Source organism: Centruroides vittatus, unplaced genomic scaffold (assembly GCF_030686945.1).
Source record: "Centruroides vittatus isolate TY-2023 unplaced genomic scaffold, ASM3068694v2 contig_1476, whole genome shotgun sequence".
Taxonomy (NCBI): Eukaryota; Metazoa; Arthropoda; class Arachnida; order Scorpiones; family Buthidae; genus Centruroides; species Centruroides vittatus.
This window is the reverse complement of record NW_027120915.1, coordinates 167400-183254: the sequence shown is the minus strand read 5'-3', so window position 1 is coordinate 183254 and position 15855 is coordinate 167400. Positions and strand designations below refer to the sequence as shown.

Sequence of the window (15855 nt, the reverse complement as noted above, 5' to 3'; positions counted from 1 at the left end):
ATCTAGTCTAGGGTGGGCAACCTTTTTTATAACATCGGCCAGAATAAATTTTATGTTTTTTCCGCGGGCCGTAGTAGTCAATTGATGCCTTCTTGTGACTCGTAATTTTTTTAGTCTGCAAATATGAAATAAATAAATAAAAAGTTAATTACTACATTTATTTCTCTTATCGTTTTCGAAAATTACAAAGAATTGGAAAAATAACTATTAATTAGTTATTTTTCCAATTTAATAATCTATTAAAGATCTCGCGGGCCGGATAGAAACTTTTCGCAAGCCGTAGCTGGCCCGCGGGCCGGGGTTGCCTGCCGTTGATCTAGTCTGCTCGTGATTCACATAATCAGGCGTGGGTGGCCGAATATCTAGCAGGCGGCTAACAGCCCACAACCGCTCCGGGATATAAAGTCGGACTCTTTACGCGTGTGTCGCTTCTACCAGCTAAACTGTGACGTTGGTGCTCTGTAAAGAGCATGCGCCAATGCCTATAATCTGGCTGCTTGGAAGTTGACAGGCAGGCGGCTAACAGCCTACAACCGTTCCGGGATATAAAGTCGGACTCTTTACGCGTGTGTCGCTTCTACCAGTTAAACCGGGTGAGGTTGGTGCACTGTAAACCGCATGGGCTAATGCCTATATAATCTGGCTGATTAGAAACCGACCCGGTTTCGACATTCCTTCCGCCACTGAATTATTCGAATATACAATAGCAATCTTATCGGTTTTTTTTTCACATGTAGTATAGAAATTTGTAAAAGATACATAATGCAGTTATAATAAAATATTAATTTTAATTAATTCAAAGTACGTTAAAATATGAAAATTTATATTTTATAAAATACAAGGGAAGGTCATTGGAAGGTGGAAGCGGCGCTTCCAATGACGGCACGCCACTGCAATCTTCCCTTTTATACAGACTGTAGGCTTCCTTACGCCTATCTGCTTTGCAACCATGTTTCAAAATGCTAATCATTTTCATATTCCGGCATGTTGTACCTTTCATGCAAATTTCACATTTTTTGCACGCTTCCTTCGTGGTGTAGCAATTTTAATGGGCAGCAGTGTACTTAGAAACTGGTATGACATTAAAAACATAATTATGGAGCAATGTTTCATTTACATATTAAAAAAGCATTTCAACATCATTAATACAAAGGACTCAATAAAACTGGCCACCAGATGGATAAGAGTATTGAAAACAAGAAATTGGGAGGAATAATTAAATGCCTGCAGGACAGAAGGAAGAAGAATGAAGGAAGCAGTTTGATATAAGAGTAAAAAATTAATACTTTAGTTGATCCAGGAAGCAATGTTAATACTGCATACGTGTATGGTTTGTTTTTACAAATTAGAATGAAAATGGATCATTAAAAATATTGTTTGATCTGTCAAAAATGGTATGAAAGTTCAAATTTGGCTTGAACAGTGACTATTCATTAGGAAGTTGAAGCTGTCCTAAAACAGGATGAAAACATTCCTTCATGGTAAATTTAAACAGTTAACTACCTGAAATAAGCATTTAATACAGATAACATAATTTACAATCTACTTGTTTAAAAACAAAAAATTCTTTTCAAAAATTGGTAGATGGCACCGAAAATTAATCAAATCTGATAATTGGCTATGAGTAAGATTGAATGTTGTCGTTAAAAAATATATTTCTAAAACCTATTAGTATTGTAAATAAACATTTTTGATTCCAATAAAAATTTCAGTCTGAACGCAATAAAGCTATCAGTTTCTAACAAAACTGGATGTGTCACCACGATTATCCTGAATTATCATTCTTAATAGTTGTAACTAACATTAAAAAATTTTAAAAGCAGCAATTACTTTTTACAAATTTAAAATTATTAAATTATTATTTACTAATTACTCCAATTATTAGAGAATTAATTGTCACTTTACGATTAATTGATACATCTCTAAAATGTTACGTCATCTTAGAGTTGAAAGTGAAAATGAATATAAGAAAGTAATATTTTGAAGAAAAATAAAGACTGCTTAATTTATTTAATTTTACTCTTGTTAACTTCTAACTTATTACATTTAATATTATCTATTTACAGATAAAATATTAAAATAATTGCCAATTAGTAATTAACATTAAAGTATTGATATTGATGTAGGCCTACACTAACTGCTGTTACATTATATTTTAATTTAATGTTACTAAGGCAAATAAACTGCCAGATTATCAGGCTATAAAATGGCAATGAAATTAATTTAGCAGTTCATTTGGCTTTAACTATATATTGAGTTTTAAGATGATGTTCACATAATGTTAGTAAAATGCTTTATTTTTATAGTAGAAAACTGTGTAAATCTAAATTATGTAATGCAAAAATAGTATCATTTAAATTAATTTTCAAATCTGCAATGAAATCTATTAGTAAAAGGAATTTAATGTTATTAAAATGCATTAATTTTAACTCTAAGGGTGGTAAAGTTTCTCAATTTTTAAGTCAGAGTTGCAACTTTATGACAAAATACATATGATTCATCAGAGAGCTGCAACTAGAGCTCACACATATTTTGTTTAATAAACTCAGAAGAGTAGCTGTTTTAGACTTGAATGAGAAAAGCCTTTTCTTAGTGTGGAGTGATTTATTGATTATGAGAAAATAAATGTCTTCATTTTTGTATTTTATGTCTAATTTTAAATCTATGTGAACATACATACATACATGTATGTATGTATGTTCACACAGATTGAAAATTAGATAAATATATTCCATTTATTATTAATAAAAACTTAATTGTTAAAAATTAGTCTTTTCAGCAACTCATAAAAATAGATATACTCAAAAGACAAGATATTGTTGATAACATTGAGTGATATGAAATAGTGATTAATGTCCTTTATCATTAAGTGAGAGATTTTTAAACCCACTCAAAGCATATAACAAGTTTGTGTATGATAGTCTATTGAAATAAATTTTTATTTATCATAGATACTTAACATCAAAAACATTTGTTTTTACAGAGAAATAACCAATTGCTGGACTAGATCAAGGTGCTGTGGTGGTATATTTGTATTTTTATTTATCTACTGGAAACTGGAAAGTAACTGGAATGAAACTGGAAGTAACATAAGAATAGAAAAAAAATGTATCAGAATATTTGCTCTAACTTCTACTTACACTTTAATTTTATTCTACTAGAAGCTTCCTAAGTCATAGGGGATATGCAGTGTTATGCATTGATGTATAATTAACATTGTTAAACAAGTAGCTATTGCTTTAGCCTTGCTGTGCTAAAGCAATAGCTACTTGTTTAACAATGTTAATTATTTTAATATTGTAATTATTGTACTGTAATTATTTTAATATTTTATCTGTAAACAGATAATATTAAATGTAATAAGTTAGAAGCTATTTACAAGAATAGTTCCTTAAATATAATAACTCCTATTTATAGTATTCATATTGTTTACATTAAATCAGCAATTTACATTAAAATTGTCAATAAAATATGTGGATTATAGCGAAATGTGTATTGTTTGTTGAACAGTTGTGCTAGGTGACTACAACACACAAGTTGCACATCAAATCTATAATTTTGTATCTGAGAACTTAAGTGACTTGTAAAGTGCTTAAAAAGAGATTTGTCATTGAAAAACTTTACAGCCTTTAATGCTTTTTACAAGTTAAATTTCTCTACTTAAAATATATATCATAGTTCAATAAAATTATTCCTCCTAAGTTTTGTTGTTGTTATTTAAATTTTATATAATAATATAACTGAAAATTATCGGTCTTTCTTTGATCTCTTAAATTTCCAATTCAAGTACAGGAAAAGTTAGTGCCCTTGCCAGCTTTTTTTTCTTAAGACAGATTTGGTATTAATTAATTAATCATATCAAAATACAAAATTCATATTAAAAAATGTATATAAGTAACAAGTGAATCTTGATTTAAACAGTTTTGCTTTAATGTCTTTTGAAAATTAATGCTATAATTATTTTGCTACCCTTTTATTCAATAAATACACAATGTTGCTTTTGCTTAAATCTGATCATTTTAAAAAATTCTATTTTAATAGATTTATAATCAATTTGACACAGACTTTTCCAATTAACTTCTAGTATCAAAATTCTGATAGTATTGATAAGATTCATGTGATTTATACTGTATCTATAAATATACTAAAAGAAACAAATGTATATTATAAAAGATGAAACTGTTTCCTATACAGAAAATAATATTTATAGTCATATTTTCAAAAAGCATTAATTTAATAAACTTAAAATATATGAATTTATAAAACTTTTTAAAATATTTAGAAAAATATTTGGATTTATAATATCAATTCAAATAAATATCACAACTTTTATTCCAATCAATCTTATAATTCAGCAAATAAACAAATCTAGATATGGAAATATGAAATACAATAATTTATTGCATTTAAAAATATATTTCAAAATCAAATGTACAAATTTATAAAACTGCAGTTCAAAAAATTCTACCAATTCTTTTTCAAAACCTGTTTCAGTCTTTCGTTACACCCTTAATTTGAGTGCAGAATGTTAATGAACTAGTTCTAAGATATAGCGAATTTTAAAATAATTTTTAATAATGTTATTACTTTTTCAATTTTTAGTGAAATGATAATTTTTATCATCATAATGAAAAATTTTCAATTCAAATAACTTATTGAACTTCAAACATTGGCAATATGCTAATACATTCAAACTTGTTTACAATGCTGAATCAATTTATTGCAAAGATAATTTAATCAAAATAAATAATAATGTTGGTGTTAAAATGACAATGTGGAAAAGGTGCAATAAATGTTTCGAGGAGTTTTTCAGAACTAGTGTCACATTAGAACAATAACTATTTCAAATTAAAATAACAGATTATTATTTCCAAAAGTTACATCTTAAAATTTGATCATTTTTTTACAGTTTTATAATTCAAGGTTCTTAAAATAAAAATGCTTGCTATAACTACAAATTTTAAAATTTTCAGAAGAAAAAATGTTAATCATTATAGAGAATAAGCTCTATTTCATTTACATTATACAAAAATGATGATCTATATCCATGGATCCAAAGCAGGCCTTTCATCTCTTATTGGTCATGCTACATGACAAAAGAAAAACACTTGTCTGAACAGAAACTTTTCAGAAATGGTTCATTTATATTTACATAAACTCATTTTAGCAGTGTTGTGATATGTCTTCATTAAAAATAAACCATACTGTCTTTCAGCATTAAAGTTGCTTACTTGAAAAGTTTTTTAAATACAAATAAGTGCTTTCGACATTTCAACATATCACCTTCAGGGAGCGCATAGGGCCTACTTATATTTTTATTATTATTTATCATCTTGTTCATAACTCAGTTGTAACTGCAAACAACTGTTTTACCATTGTAGTTGTTTTCTTGTTTGTCACTGCTTCTGAGTCACAAATCAGATAATTCTTGTTAACCTATGGTTTGATAAAGCACCACTGCCTTCATTTCAGTAAAATCTTCAGTAACTGAATTTTATGTATAAAATAAAATGAACTCAACTAGAGTAGGAATGACAATCTTCAGTATCTAGCATAAAAATTAAGCAAATTAACGTACTCAGCTATATTGATTAGCCGTGATCAGATGTGAACTAAGAATCAAAGAATATTCTATGAATATAAAGTTCAAACCTGACAATCTGATCAGAATCTTCAAACAAAAGAAATGCTACAAAATTTAAGAGACCAAACCTAAGTGTTTAATGAAAAAAAATTGTAACTATTACAAGTCCATCATTTCAAATCCTTAATTAAAGATAAATGAATTTGAACTAACCAATTTGAATAAATTGTAAATAGAACGAAAATTCAAAAATTTCAAATAATTCTTGTTGAAGAACTTAAATTCATTAATAAGAGCAGAGCATTAGGTAAACTACACTATTGTCCACACAGTGAGAGTAGACATGAGTCAGCCTGAGCTGAAAGGATCTGTCAGATGAAAGGGATGGAATAACACATGTATCTTACCTGTTCAGCTGTTTTGTTTTTTTTACATTTTCAAAACATTTTTCTACTAACTTTTTCAAAATATTTTTGAACTATCTTCTTCAAACCAATCTTATTGTTTTACTTTTTTTATAAATTTTATTACTGTGATCCATATGTCAACTTCTATGTCTCCTTCCATCCCTTTCATCTGATATAGACCTTCAAGCTCAGGCTTACTCATGTCTACTCTTTTGCTACATGGATTATACTGAAATCTGTCATCAGATAATAAACACTTAAACAAATGCTTGCATTAACAATGCATTTTGCCAAAATGAAATTCTAAAATAAAATTAGCATCTAGAAATTTTATAAAAATAACAAACAATATTTCTTGTAATATTAATCATTACTTAATAAAAATATAAAAATGTAACATATTAGAGGTCTAGAAACAAATATAAACCTAATGCAAGTTTAAAAAAATCCGACAATGAGATGCTTAACTTTCCCAGCAACATTTGGTGGTAACATCTGTATCATATTTTATTTAAAAACTTGTTATTTTTTTAACTGTTATAAAATGGCAAAAATCTTAATTTTAAGGGTAGGGACAAGTTTTATAAAAAAAAAACTGTAAATGCTAACATCATGTAAAATTGTCATTAAGTCTGACCCTACTAGAGATACACACGTCCCCCATTATTTCCCACCCCTCAACCTTTAACCACCAAAATTTAATAGTATCATTCCCCCTAATAAGCAAACCTCCCTGTAAAATTTCAAAAATTTTCGACAAAAAGCACAGGCATTATTACGCTTCAAAGAGAGTGAACAAAATTGTCCCCCCCACACACACAAACAAACAAACAGGAACCCCTCCTAATTTTTTTGTATTTCTCAACATTTCAATGTGTTCTGATTCCAAAAATGTAAAAATCTCAAGGGGTCATTTTTAACCAATTGCCTTACTTTCCCTCTGTTATATACAACAGCTGGAAAAGTAGTAAAAATATTATCACCACCTAGCAGATTTATTTGCTAAAATAAATATTTTTAATGTATTTTACAGTCCATCATCAAATTATAAGCACTTAAAGTATAATATACAAAGTTTGAAAATAGAAGAATTTAATTTGAATTTTTAAATTTAATTCAATTATTATTAGTTACTTATCCAAATTTCATACATTGCATTCTACATGTACTTGTTAAAAGTTGATGAAAGTTTATCAAACAGGTTGAAAATGTTTGTTCTTAATAAATAATTCTCTAGCTATTGTTCTTCCATGTGTTAGATTTTCCTCTTAAAGGAACTAATGAAGGTTTTCTTTTTAATGAACTTGCAGTAGAATCTTCTTTTAATGAATTGCTCAGGTGGCTGAAAATCATTCACTGTTCTGAGAATCCATTATATTGCAAACATCAGATTTCTAACATACTCAGAAAAATATCTGTTAATCAAACAAATCCAGTTTTTAATCCCCTACATATAAAAATAACTGTATTTGAAATTATTCAGTCTCTTGAGATCTCTCTTTATTCTATAGAAACACATTACCAGTGCAGTGACAGGTTATTTTGCAGCCTAGGCAATGTTTAAAAGTGTGTGCCTTATTTCAAAGTTGGATATCTTTTAAAATAAAATTTTAAATATAAAAACTAAAAATTATTTTGGCACGCTCTATTAATAATATACAAAGTAATGTGCAATATGTAATCCTTTGAAAAATGGAGTCCTTTTTTTAATTAATTTGAAAATTCTGTTATAAAAATTCATTTCCAAAAGCAAGTTATAAAATACCGGAATTTAATATTTTAAAATGTTAACATTTTAAAATATTTATTTTACTGAATTTTAAATAGCAGTAAGTTCAAATCTTTTAGGTATGGAACAAAAAACAACCAAGAGTTAAATAGTAAAATAGTGTGATGTGTGAGTGATAAGGAAAAATAATTGATACCTAAATCATAAATTACTATTTAACTTAGTATTTTAGTGAAGTATGAATAAAACATAGCTTGAAATTTTGCACCCTTTCATGGCTTGTGCCCTAGGCAGTTGTCTAGTTCAGTGTTCCACAACTGGCGTGCCGTCACAATGTCAAAGGTCTGATGTGTCAAGTTTTATTTATATATTTTTATCATAGTTGCTGTGTTTCTTATGCTTGTATTTCAGACTTCCTATTTTTTTATCTCTCTTAGATTTATCATCTAATGAACGTCAAAGAAATAATATTGTTATTGCTAGATTGGAGGGTAATCTGTCGGAAGTTCTGTCTTTGATTTCCAAAATTCTGTCATTTGTTAAAAGACCCAATGGCAACTCTATTTTGTTAAAAGATCTTAAAATAGTTTCAAAAAGTAAAAAATAATTTGGTAGTGGCTAAACTTGACATTCTCTCTGTAATGCTCAAGTTCTGTAATGTCATATAAAATTTATAAATTTTTCTGTTATTCATTCATTAAACTCGTTAATATAGTTTACTAATTAAAGTTATATCAATTGTTATCTATTTACAATTATGTAAAACAATGTTTATATTAATTATGTTGCTAAGAGTTCTGTAATCCCTTTGTAAAGGCAAAAGCCATTACAAGGCAAAAGACATAAGAAATATTATTTTATGTTATATTTCGGTAAAATTCATAATTTCATATTTTATTTTAAAATCTATATATCACATAGCAACTACTTTGTTTTGGGTTTGAAAGATTATTATTTGTGAAGATCATTCGGTCAGCATTCATTGAAACATGTATCTGGCTTGAATAGAAAAAAGTTGAAGTATTTCTTTGTGATGATGACTGTTAAGTTATATGTAATAATAATTCTCATCAAAACAAACATATTATACTATAAGTCCATATTCTTAAACCACCACATAAAGAACAAAACAATAAGAAAATGGAACATTTTCATCTTTATCATTTAAAACAGCACCTTAACACAAAAAAGAAATACATTTTAGGTTTAAAAAAAAAAAATACTGAATTATTTCAAATCACTAATATAATAATAAAACATATTTACCAAAATAAACTTCATAAAAAGACACTTAACTGGGAAAGTTTAAGCAAACTTTTTCAAATAAATTTTTTTTATATAGTTTATATTTGTTACTATATTGAATTCCAGTATTACATCCAGAATTCAACTTAGAATATTAGCTCCTTCAAGTATTAAATGTTTCACATAAAAATACATATAGCATTAAAAATATTATAGGAGTTATATACTACTAATATATATGACTCCACTTTTGATTTTGATATGCAAATATGAAATATGACCTATTTGGGTTAAAATTGTTAGCCTTCTAAAAATCCCATTATTAAAGGAGCATTAATTAGTCCAGCTAAGTTATCAGAATGGCAGCTATATAATTTTATGTAATTTTTGTTTAATTAAAAATATATTAAATATCTAAAGAAAAAGAATCCAGAAATAAATATTTTGACTTTGGATGGAAAATTCACTCACTTCCTTCAGCTAAAACAAAAGTTAGGTAAGATAATAAATAAACAAAAAAATAAATAAAATAGTCAAATAAAATTGTTTTGAATTGATAAAGCTGTAATCACAGATAGAAGGGTTTCTAATGCAAAGATAAAAGTTTATTAAATTGCACAACTGAACTAATGCCATTACCTCTAATAAATATACAATGTGAATGAACTAAAAAATGGAAATTGAAACCTACAAGCTATCTAATCAAAGTGTAAGGGAATTTCAATCTGGTTGCACACATGATTAGAATATTTTGTTCTTTTAAATATGCTCATTGTATACAATATCTTCTCTTGTGAAGTAGAATAAAAAGCAGCTCATTGAGTAAATTTCTCCTATATTGAGTACTTGTAAATCATGAAGACAGTCTATGTACAGTCGAGTCCCCACAAGTCGTCTTAGGTATAACTCAACCATCGGCTAAATAGTCAGTTTTCTGTGGTCCTGGCCAGCTTATATAGGCATTAATGTTAACAACTCTGGTTTACTCAACACCGTTTAACTCGTTACCACTTTACATACTTTTGCTATCCTATACTCGTTTAGACGTCTCATAAGTTGACTCCCCTCCCGAAAAAAATGAGTTCCCACCGCACTGTGTGGTGTGAACTCATTTTTTCAGGAAGGGAGTCGACTTATTTATTAATATATACATATTAATAAAAATGCCTTAACATTTTATGTATTTTTATATATAAAATAATAACAGACAAACAAAAAGAAAATATACAATCTATATCAACATCACAGCAGAATCCGATTTTGCATTTTCTCACGTCAAGAGTTATTTGTAGCACGTATTTGACATTTCTGTTAGAAATGAGTGTCCGAAAGCTAACAACACTTGCTAAAAGAAAAATACGAACTTGTGTCTGAATTTGAAAGTAAGCAAACTTCGCAAGCCGAATTTGCAAAACAAAAAAATCTTCCAAGAACAACATTGGTGGGAATTCTGAAGAAAAAAGAGGAAATTAAGAAACTTTTTTTGGATCTTTGTTGCGGCTATCTCGAAAACACCAGAGTGTCACTGTACAAAGATGTCGAAGATGCTCTGGTACGTTGGCTAAAGCAAATTCCTTCATCAAATCTTCCTGTTTCTGTACCAATACTGAAACAAAAGGCAATGGAAATCACTGGGGTACTTGGAGTAGAAACCAACTTTAGTGCCAGTGATGGATGGTTAGAGAGATTTAAAGATCACCACGGTGTGATTTTTAAAAAGCTCTGCAGAGAAAAAGAATCTGTCGATATAACCTCAGTTGGAACTTGGAAAGAGACAGTTTTACAAGAGATTGAGAAATCCTTTAAACCGGAAAATGTTTTCAATCTTGATGAAACTGGACTTTTCTACAAATTTCTTCCAGAGAAAACCGCTATGTTTAAAAACGAAAGTTGCCACGGCGGAAGCAAATCAAAGCTGAGAGTTACAATCCTTCTCCAAGCAAATTCTGATGGCTCTGAAAAGCTAAAGCCCTTAATTATAGGAAAATCTTAACAGCCCCGATGTTTCAAGGGAGTGAAGAGTTTGCCCGTCATATACAAGGCAAATTCAAAAAGTTGGATGACTTCCAAAATTTGGGAGGAAATTCTTCACAAGTATGACTCCCAATTTGTTCAGCAAAAAAGGAATGTAGCATTTGTCATTGACAACTGTCCTGCTCATGGAAAAGTTGAAGGACTACAAGTGATTAATGTGTTTACCCTACCACCAAATGCCACTGCTGTAGTGCAACCGTTAGATCAGGGTATTATTTATTCGTTCAAACATCATTATTGGAAGAAGCTTATTTGGATTTGATTCATGCAGTAGAAAGCAAGAAAATCAATTGACATTTTCCTGTTAGATGCAATTCATTACGTGAAGGTCGCGTGGGAAAACGTAACAAGCTTAACCATTGCAAACTGCTTTAAACATGCAGGATTTCATTCTACAGTGGCAGTTCAAGATGAAGACAATGATGAAGAACAGAACGTTCAATTGGATGAATTGCTGTGACAACGTTACGATCTACAAGAAACTGCCTCTTTTGATGAAACCGACTATAGCACAGTGGATAATTGCATGAAGGTGTTACTCAGCGAGTGTTGTCAATATTGTCGCAGAAATTCAGGACAAGAATAACGAATCTGGAGATGAAGAGAATGAAACACTAGAAGAGCTAACCCCAAAACCAACCAAAACTGAAACACTAGAAGCATTAAGAATCCTTAGATGTTACTTGCCAACAATTGGCAATTACAAAGATGATGTTTTCAAGGCATTCATGATCGTTGAAAAGAAAGTTGAGACAGTTAAGTGCCCAAAACAGACAACACTAAATGAATTTTTCAGTTTATCATCTACAGAATAATTGTAAATAGAGAATACAATGTATTGTAAGTCTCTACTACTGTATATAGCACTACTGTATTTTCCTAATTGTAGTTTTGTGGTTTTTTTTCCAACTTCGCTTTAGTCGTCACATCGGATAACTCGACATATTTCGACTTCCCCTTGGGATGTCAACTTATGCGGACTCGACTGTATTTACTAATAATTTCCAACATTTTGAAGGAATAATGTAAATTACAAGACTTCAATAGAGAGAATTTCTATAACTTAATTTTCTTTCTTTCATACAAATGTTAGTAACATCTAAGGATAGTTTTATTTTAATTATATTAGCAATTATTTTATTGCAAATAATTAAACTGTTTTATGTTAATCAATAACAAATCTTCCTTATGTCTTTAAGCAATACTTTATTAGAGACAAATGTTTTTGGTCCATAAAATATTAGAAACTAATGTTTTCAGCTTAAATTTTTGCCAGGAGACATAAGGAAAATGTGATATTGATTAATAATAAGTTCCAACATTGGACTATTTTTATAAACATTTCAATCCGGAATGGCTGTTTGACAGCATTGTTAACAGGAGTAAATGCTTCATTTTGGTTAAAATTAATTTTATTTTTCACAAATAAATATTTATTGGATTATTTCTAGTTTAACATTTCTTATAATTCACACACTATATAAATGTCATATTAAGTAAGTAAAAAATGCTTTATATGGAGTAATAAAGTACAAACATTCTTAACATTCTCAATGTTAAGAATTTTTATATATCATTACTCCATATGAAGAATTTTCTATTTATTATTCATATTTTAGAGTTAAAATATTTATTATATTCTTATAGTGCATTATTCATCTGTTCTATTATTATAATGCTACCTAGTTTTTTTTTATTCTTCAATGTTTCTTCTTTTTTAACAAATATTTTAAAAATGCCTGTCACTTAATCATAACTTTCAATTAATTTACAAGCTTCACATACAGCCTTATAACTCTCTTTTTGAAGAAAAATAAAAACAAATAGAATGCATCTTCATTAAATTTGAATCCTTTCACACCTTTCTGGTTAGTTTCACACCTATCTGGTTGTCAGCTATCTGATGCCAAGTATCAGGTTGATCTACCTTTCACATTCAACTGAGACTGCACCTGTTTTCTCTGCAGTGCATGCCATCTCTCTTATTCTATATGTCACTAAACATAATGAATAGTAACATGATTAATGATTAAACACTAAACCATCTAACATCACAATAGGTAGATATTTTGAAAAAGGGGAAATTTATCTTAAATTTTTTACTTTTAAGATTTTCTTTTAAGTATTAAAGTAATAAGAATTTCAATAATTGATGTAAACTCAAAAGTAAATCAGAAAATTATTGCAGTTTTTTACTTAAAATTAAATATAAATATTATAAAGTACAAATATTTTGGTTCAGTTCTGTCAACCTATCTGAAACATATTAACAATTTATGATGATAATGATAAATCTTATCACAGGTAGCAAACAATATCAGACAACAAAAATTCCACGATCATATATTTCATTGATTACTTAATACCAACTCTCCAAAGAGCAAATTATAACTAAATATACTGTTCAAATCTGATTATTGCCTTAAATAATTTATATTTAAGCTCAGAATTCAAAAATTATTAAACATTATAATAAATGAATAATAAAAAAACAGTAAATTTTTTTTAGTTAAATATGAAAATATCAATCCTATATTAATTAAACAATGGTTATTAATAAATGTATACATCAAATTAGCATCCTTTTTTAAACGATTTTTAATAGTTTTATTGTCGAATGTTAATATGAATTACTTTGCGATATTTCTGTCTAAAAATTCAATGTCATAACCTTGAATTGGATTTTCATATAAACTGTTTGTAATTAATATGTTTTTATGGCTAATACCGATATATTTATACTCGGATAGAATCACAGAACTTATATTTAAATATAATATAACAACATCCGTCATATGAAAACAGAAAATAAACAAATAAACTGATCACGTTTAAAATTAAACTAAATAAAGAATTTTTAAAATATAATCATCTAAATTACTTACTAAAAATTTTCTCGATTACGTAGAATTTAAATAAATGATTTTACTATATAGTATTTTAACAAAAAGACTTGGAAAAATGTTTACTTAGAATGATTACCAAACGACATTTGCAATTCCGAGAAGCTTTACCTTATTTGGCCGAATGCGTCACGTGACTCATTTATGACTACTAATGCCATCTATATAACTTAATACGCTTACTGACTTATTTTAAATTTAATTTAATGATACTTGCCGATAAACATGTCTATTCAATAATGATAATAATAATAAGAATAAATATTATTCGAAACTTATATTATTTATTTTTTTAAAATTTTAATTCTCGTTTTCTAACAATTTAAAATTAATATAATAAAAATTTTTCCTCCTGGTCAGGTGACCGAGTTAGGAAAATAGTGTGGTTAAACTTCTAAGAGTCATTCAATCTTCAAAGATGGCCGAATGCCCAAACGGTTACCGGATGCCTTTCCGTTCTAGGGGCCCCGGAATCGATCTGGACGGACCGAAAAAGAAAAAAAAAACGAATTTTTCGGGATGGTCCGTCTGATTATTTCGTGACCCCATCCCTCACCACCTGGCCGCTCCCTTGTGACCTTAGGCGAACTCATAATGAGCTTGCTAACAAGGCTCTCTTAGCGCCACAGGACGAAAGCAATTGAAATAGCAAACTGTCACTCAAAATTATCAACGGGACGTTACCGGTCCGAGATGAAATTAGACTATTCTAATTTCTTTCTATTTTTATCTTTTGTCTTGCTGGTTTAATGCCCTAGGAATACAGTGGGAGTGGTGCAGTAAAGGAAACGAAATTAGATAGACCACCTGTTTAGCCCCAAGGAAAAATGGTCAAAACTAAGTTGTACAAATTGTGAAATGACTCATGAACAATAGGGTTTCTAATCGTTCACAGGGTCTTCATACATTCTTTGTCTTGTACTGGATATATTGACTTCAAGTTCTATTCGAAAGTCTACGAAGAATTTACATATATATATACAGTTTAACCCGATTATAACGTCATCGGATGTAACGACAATTTTAATATAACGTCAAATTTTTATCGGTTTCACGATTTTACTATACTAGATAATGTTAAAAAAACCCACTTGTAACGACATAAAACTTTGTTTTAACGTCATATTTGAAGCACTTCCAAGCAACTTGACAAAAAAAAAAAAAATATATACCACGTGTACAGTCCTAGGGTCAGAGTTCACATTCCTAGAACGACTGTGGGTGGTGCTCTCTCCACCTGACTTCGGTGGGGTGAAATTCGCCGCTTTTAAACGACGTGACGATCGATTATTACTTATTACGTACTCATTTTTAAATTACTTTATGCTAAATTGTTAAATATTCTATTATTTTTAATATAACATATTATATCAAATAGTTTATAAAGAAATAATTGAATTATTCTTAATTGGCATCAGTGGCGTGCCGTCATTGGAAGCGCCGCTTCCACCTTCCAATAACCTTCCCTTGTATTTTTTAATATATAAATTTTCACGTACTTTGAATAAATTAAAATTAATATTTTATTATATCTGCATTATGTATCTTATTACAAATTTCTATACTACATGTGAAAAAAACGATAAGATTGCTATTGTATATTCGAATAATCAGTGGCGGAATGAAAGCGCTTACTGTAAAGCAGCCAAGGGCATTGGCGCATGCGCTTTACAGAGCACCAACGTCAGCCGGTTTAGCCGGTGGATGCTACACACCATAACCCTTTCAACGATTCTATCCCTTAGCCACTGGTAGGGAGCTATGTGACTAAGTGAATTGTTTAAGATTTAAAAAGTGAAGAGTATTCAATGTTATTTTTATGTACGTTTCTTCGCAAAGTTATACTTAATTATAATTTTCTTTTAATTATACTGTAATTATATTGTCAGAAAATCTTTAGAATTTTTATCACTTTTAAATGTTAATAATTTTAATATGAAAAACAATTTTTCC

The 15855-nt window shown here is 28.9% G+C and overlaps 2 protein-coding genes across 6 annotated transcripts in view; one reads left to right on the top strand and one right to left on the bottom strand.

Annotated features, from left to right (window-relative positions):
- Positions 1 to 14039, bottom strand: part of Stat92E (Signal transducer and transcription activator Stat92E) — a 126680-nt gene extending 112641 nt beyond the window's left edge. For 4 of the 5 annotated variants that reach the window (XM_067262426.1, XM_067262427.1, XM_067262428.1 and 1 more), the window contains exon 1: positions 13885 to 14039. The gene's annotated coding sequence lies outside the window, so the exon portion shown is untranslated. The remainder of the gene's footprint in view (positions 1 to 13884) is intronic. The other variant, XM_067262430.1, reaches the window with a different exon arrangement.
- Positions 10587 to 11261, top strand: LOC136968422 (tigger transposable element-derived protein 6-like). The gene is given in 1 exon segment (XM_067262443.1): positions 10587 to 11261. A coding segment is annotated over 1 exon segment (675 nt).
- Positions 14040 to 15855: the final 1816 nt, after the last annotated feature.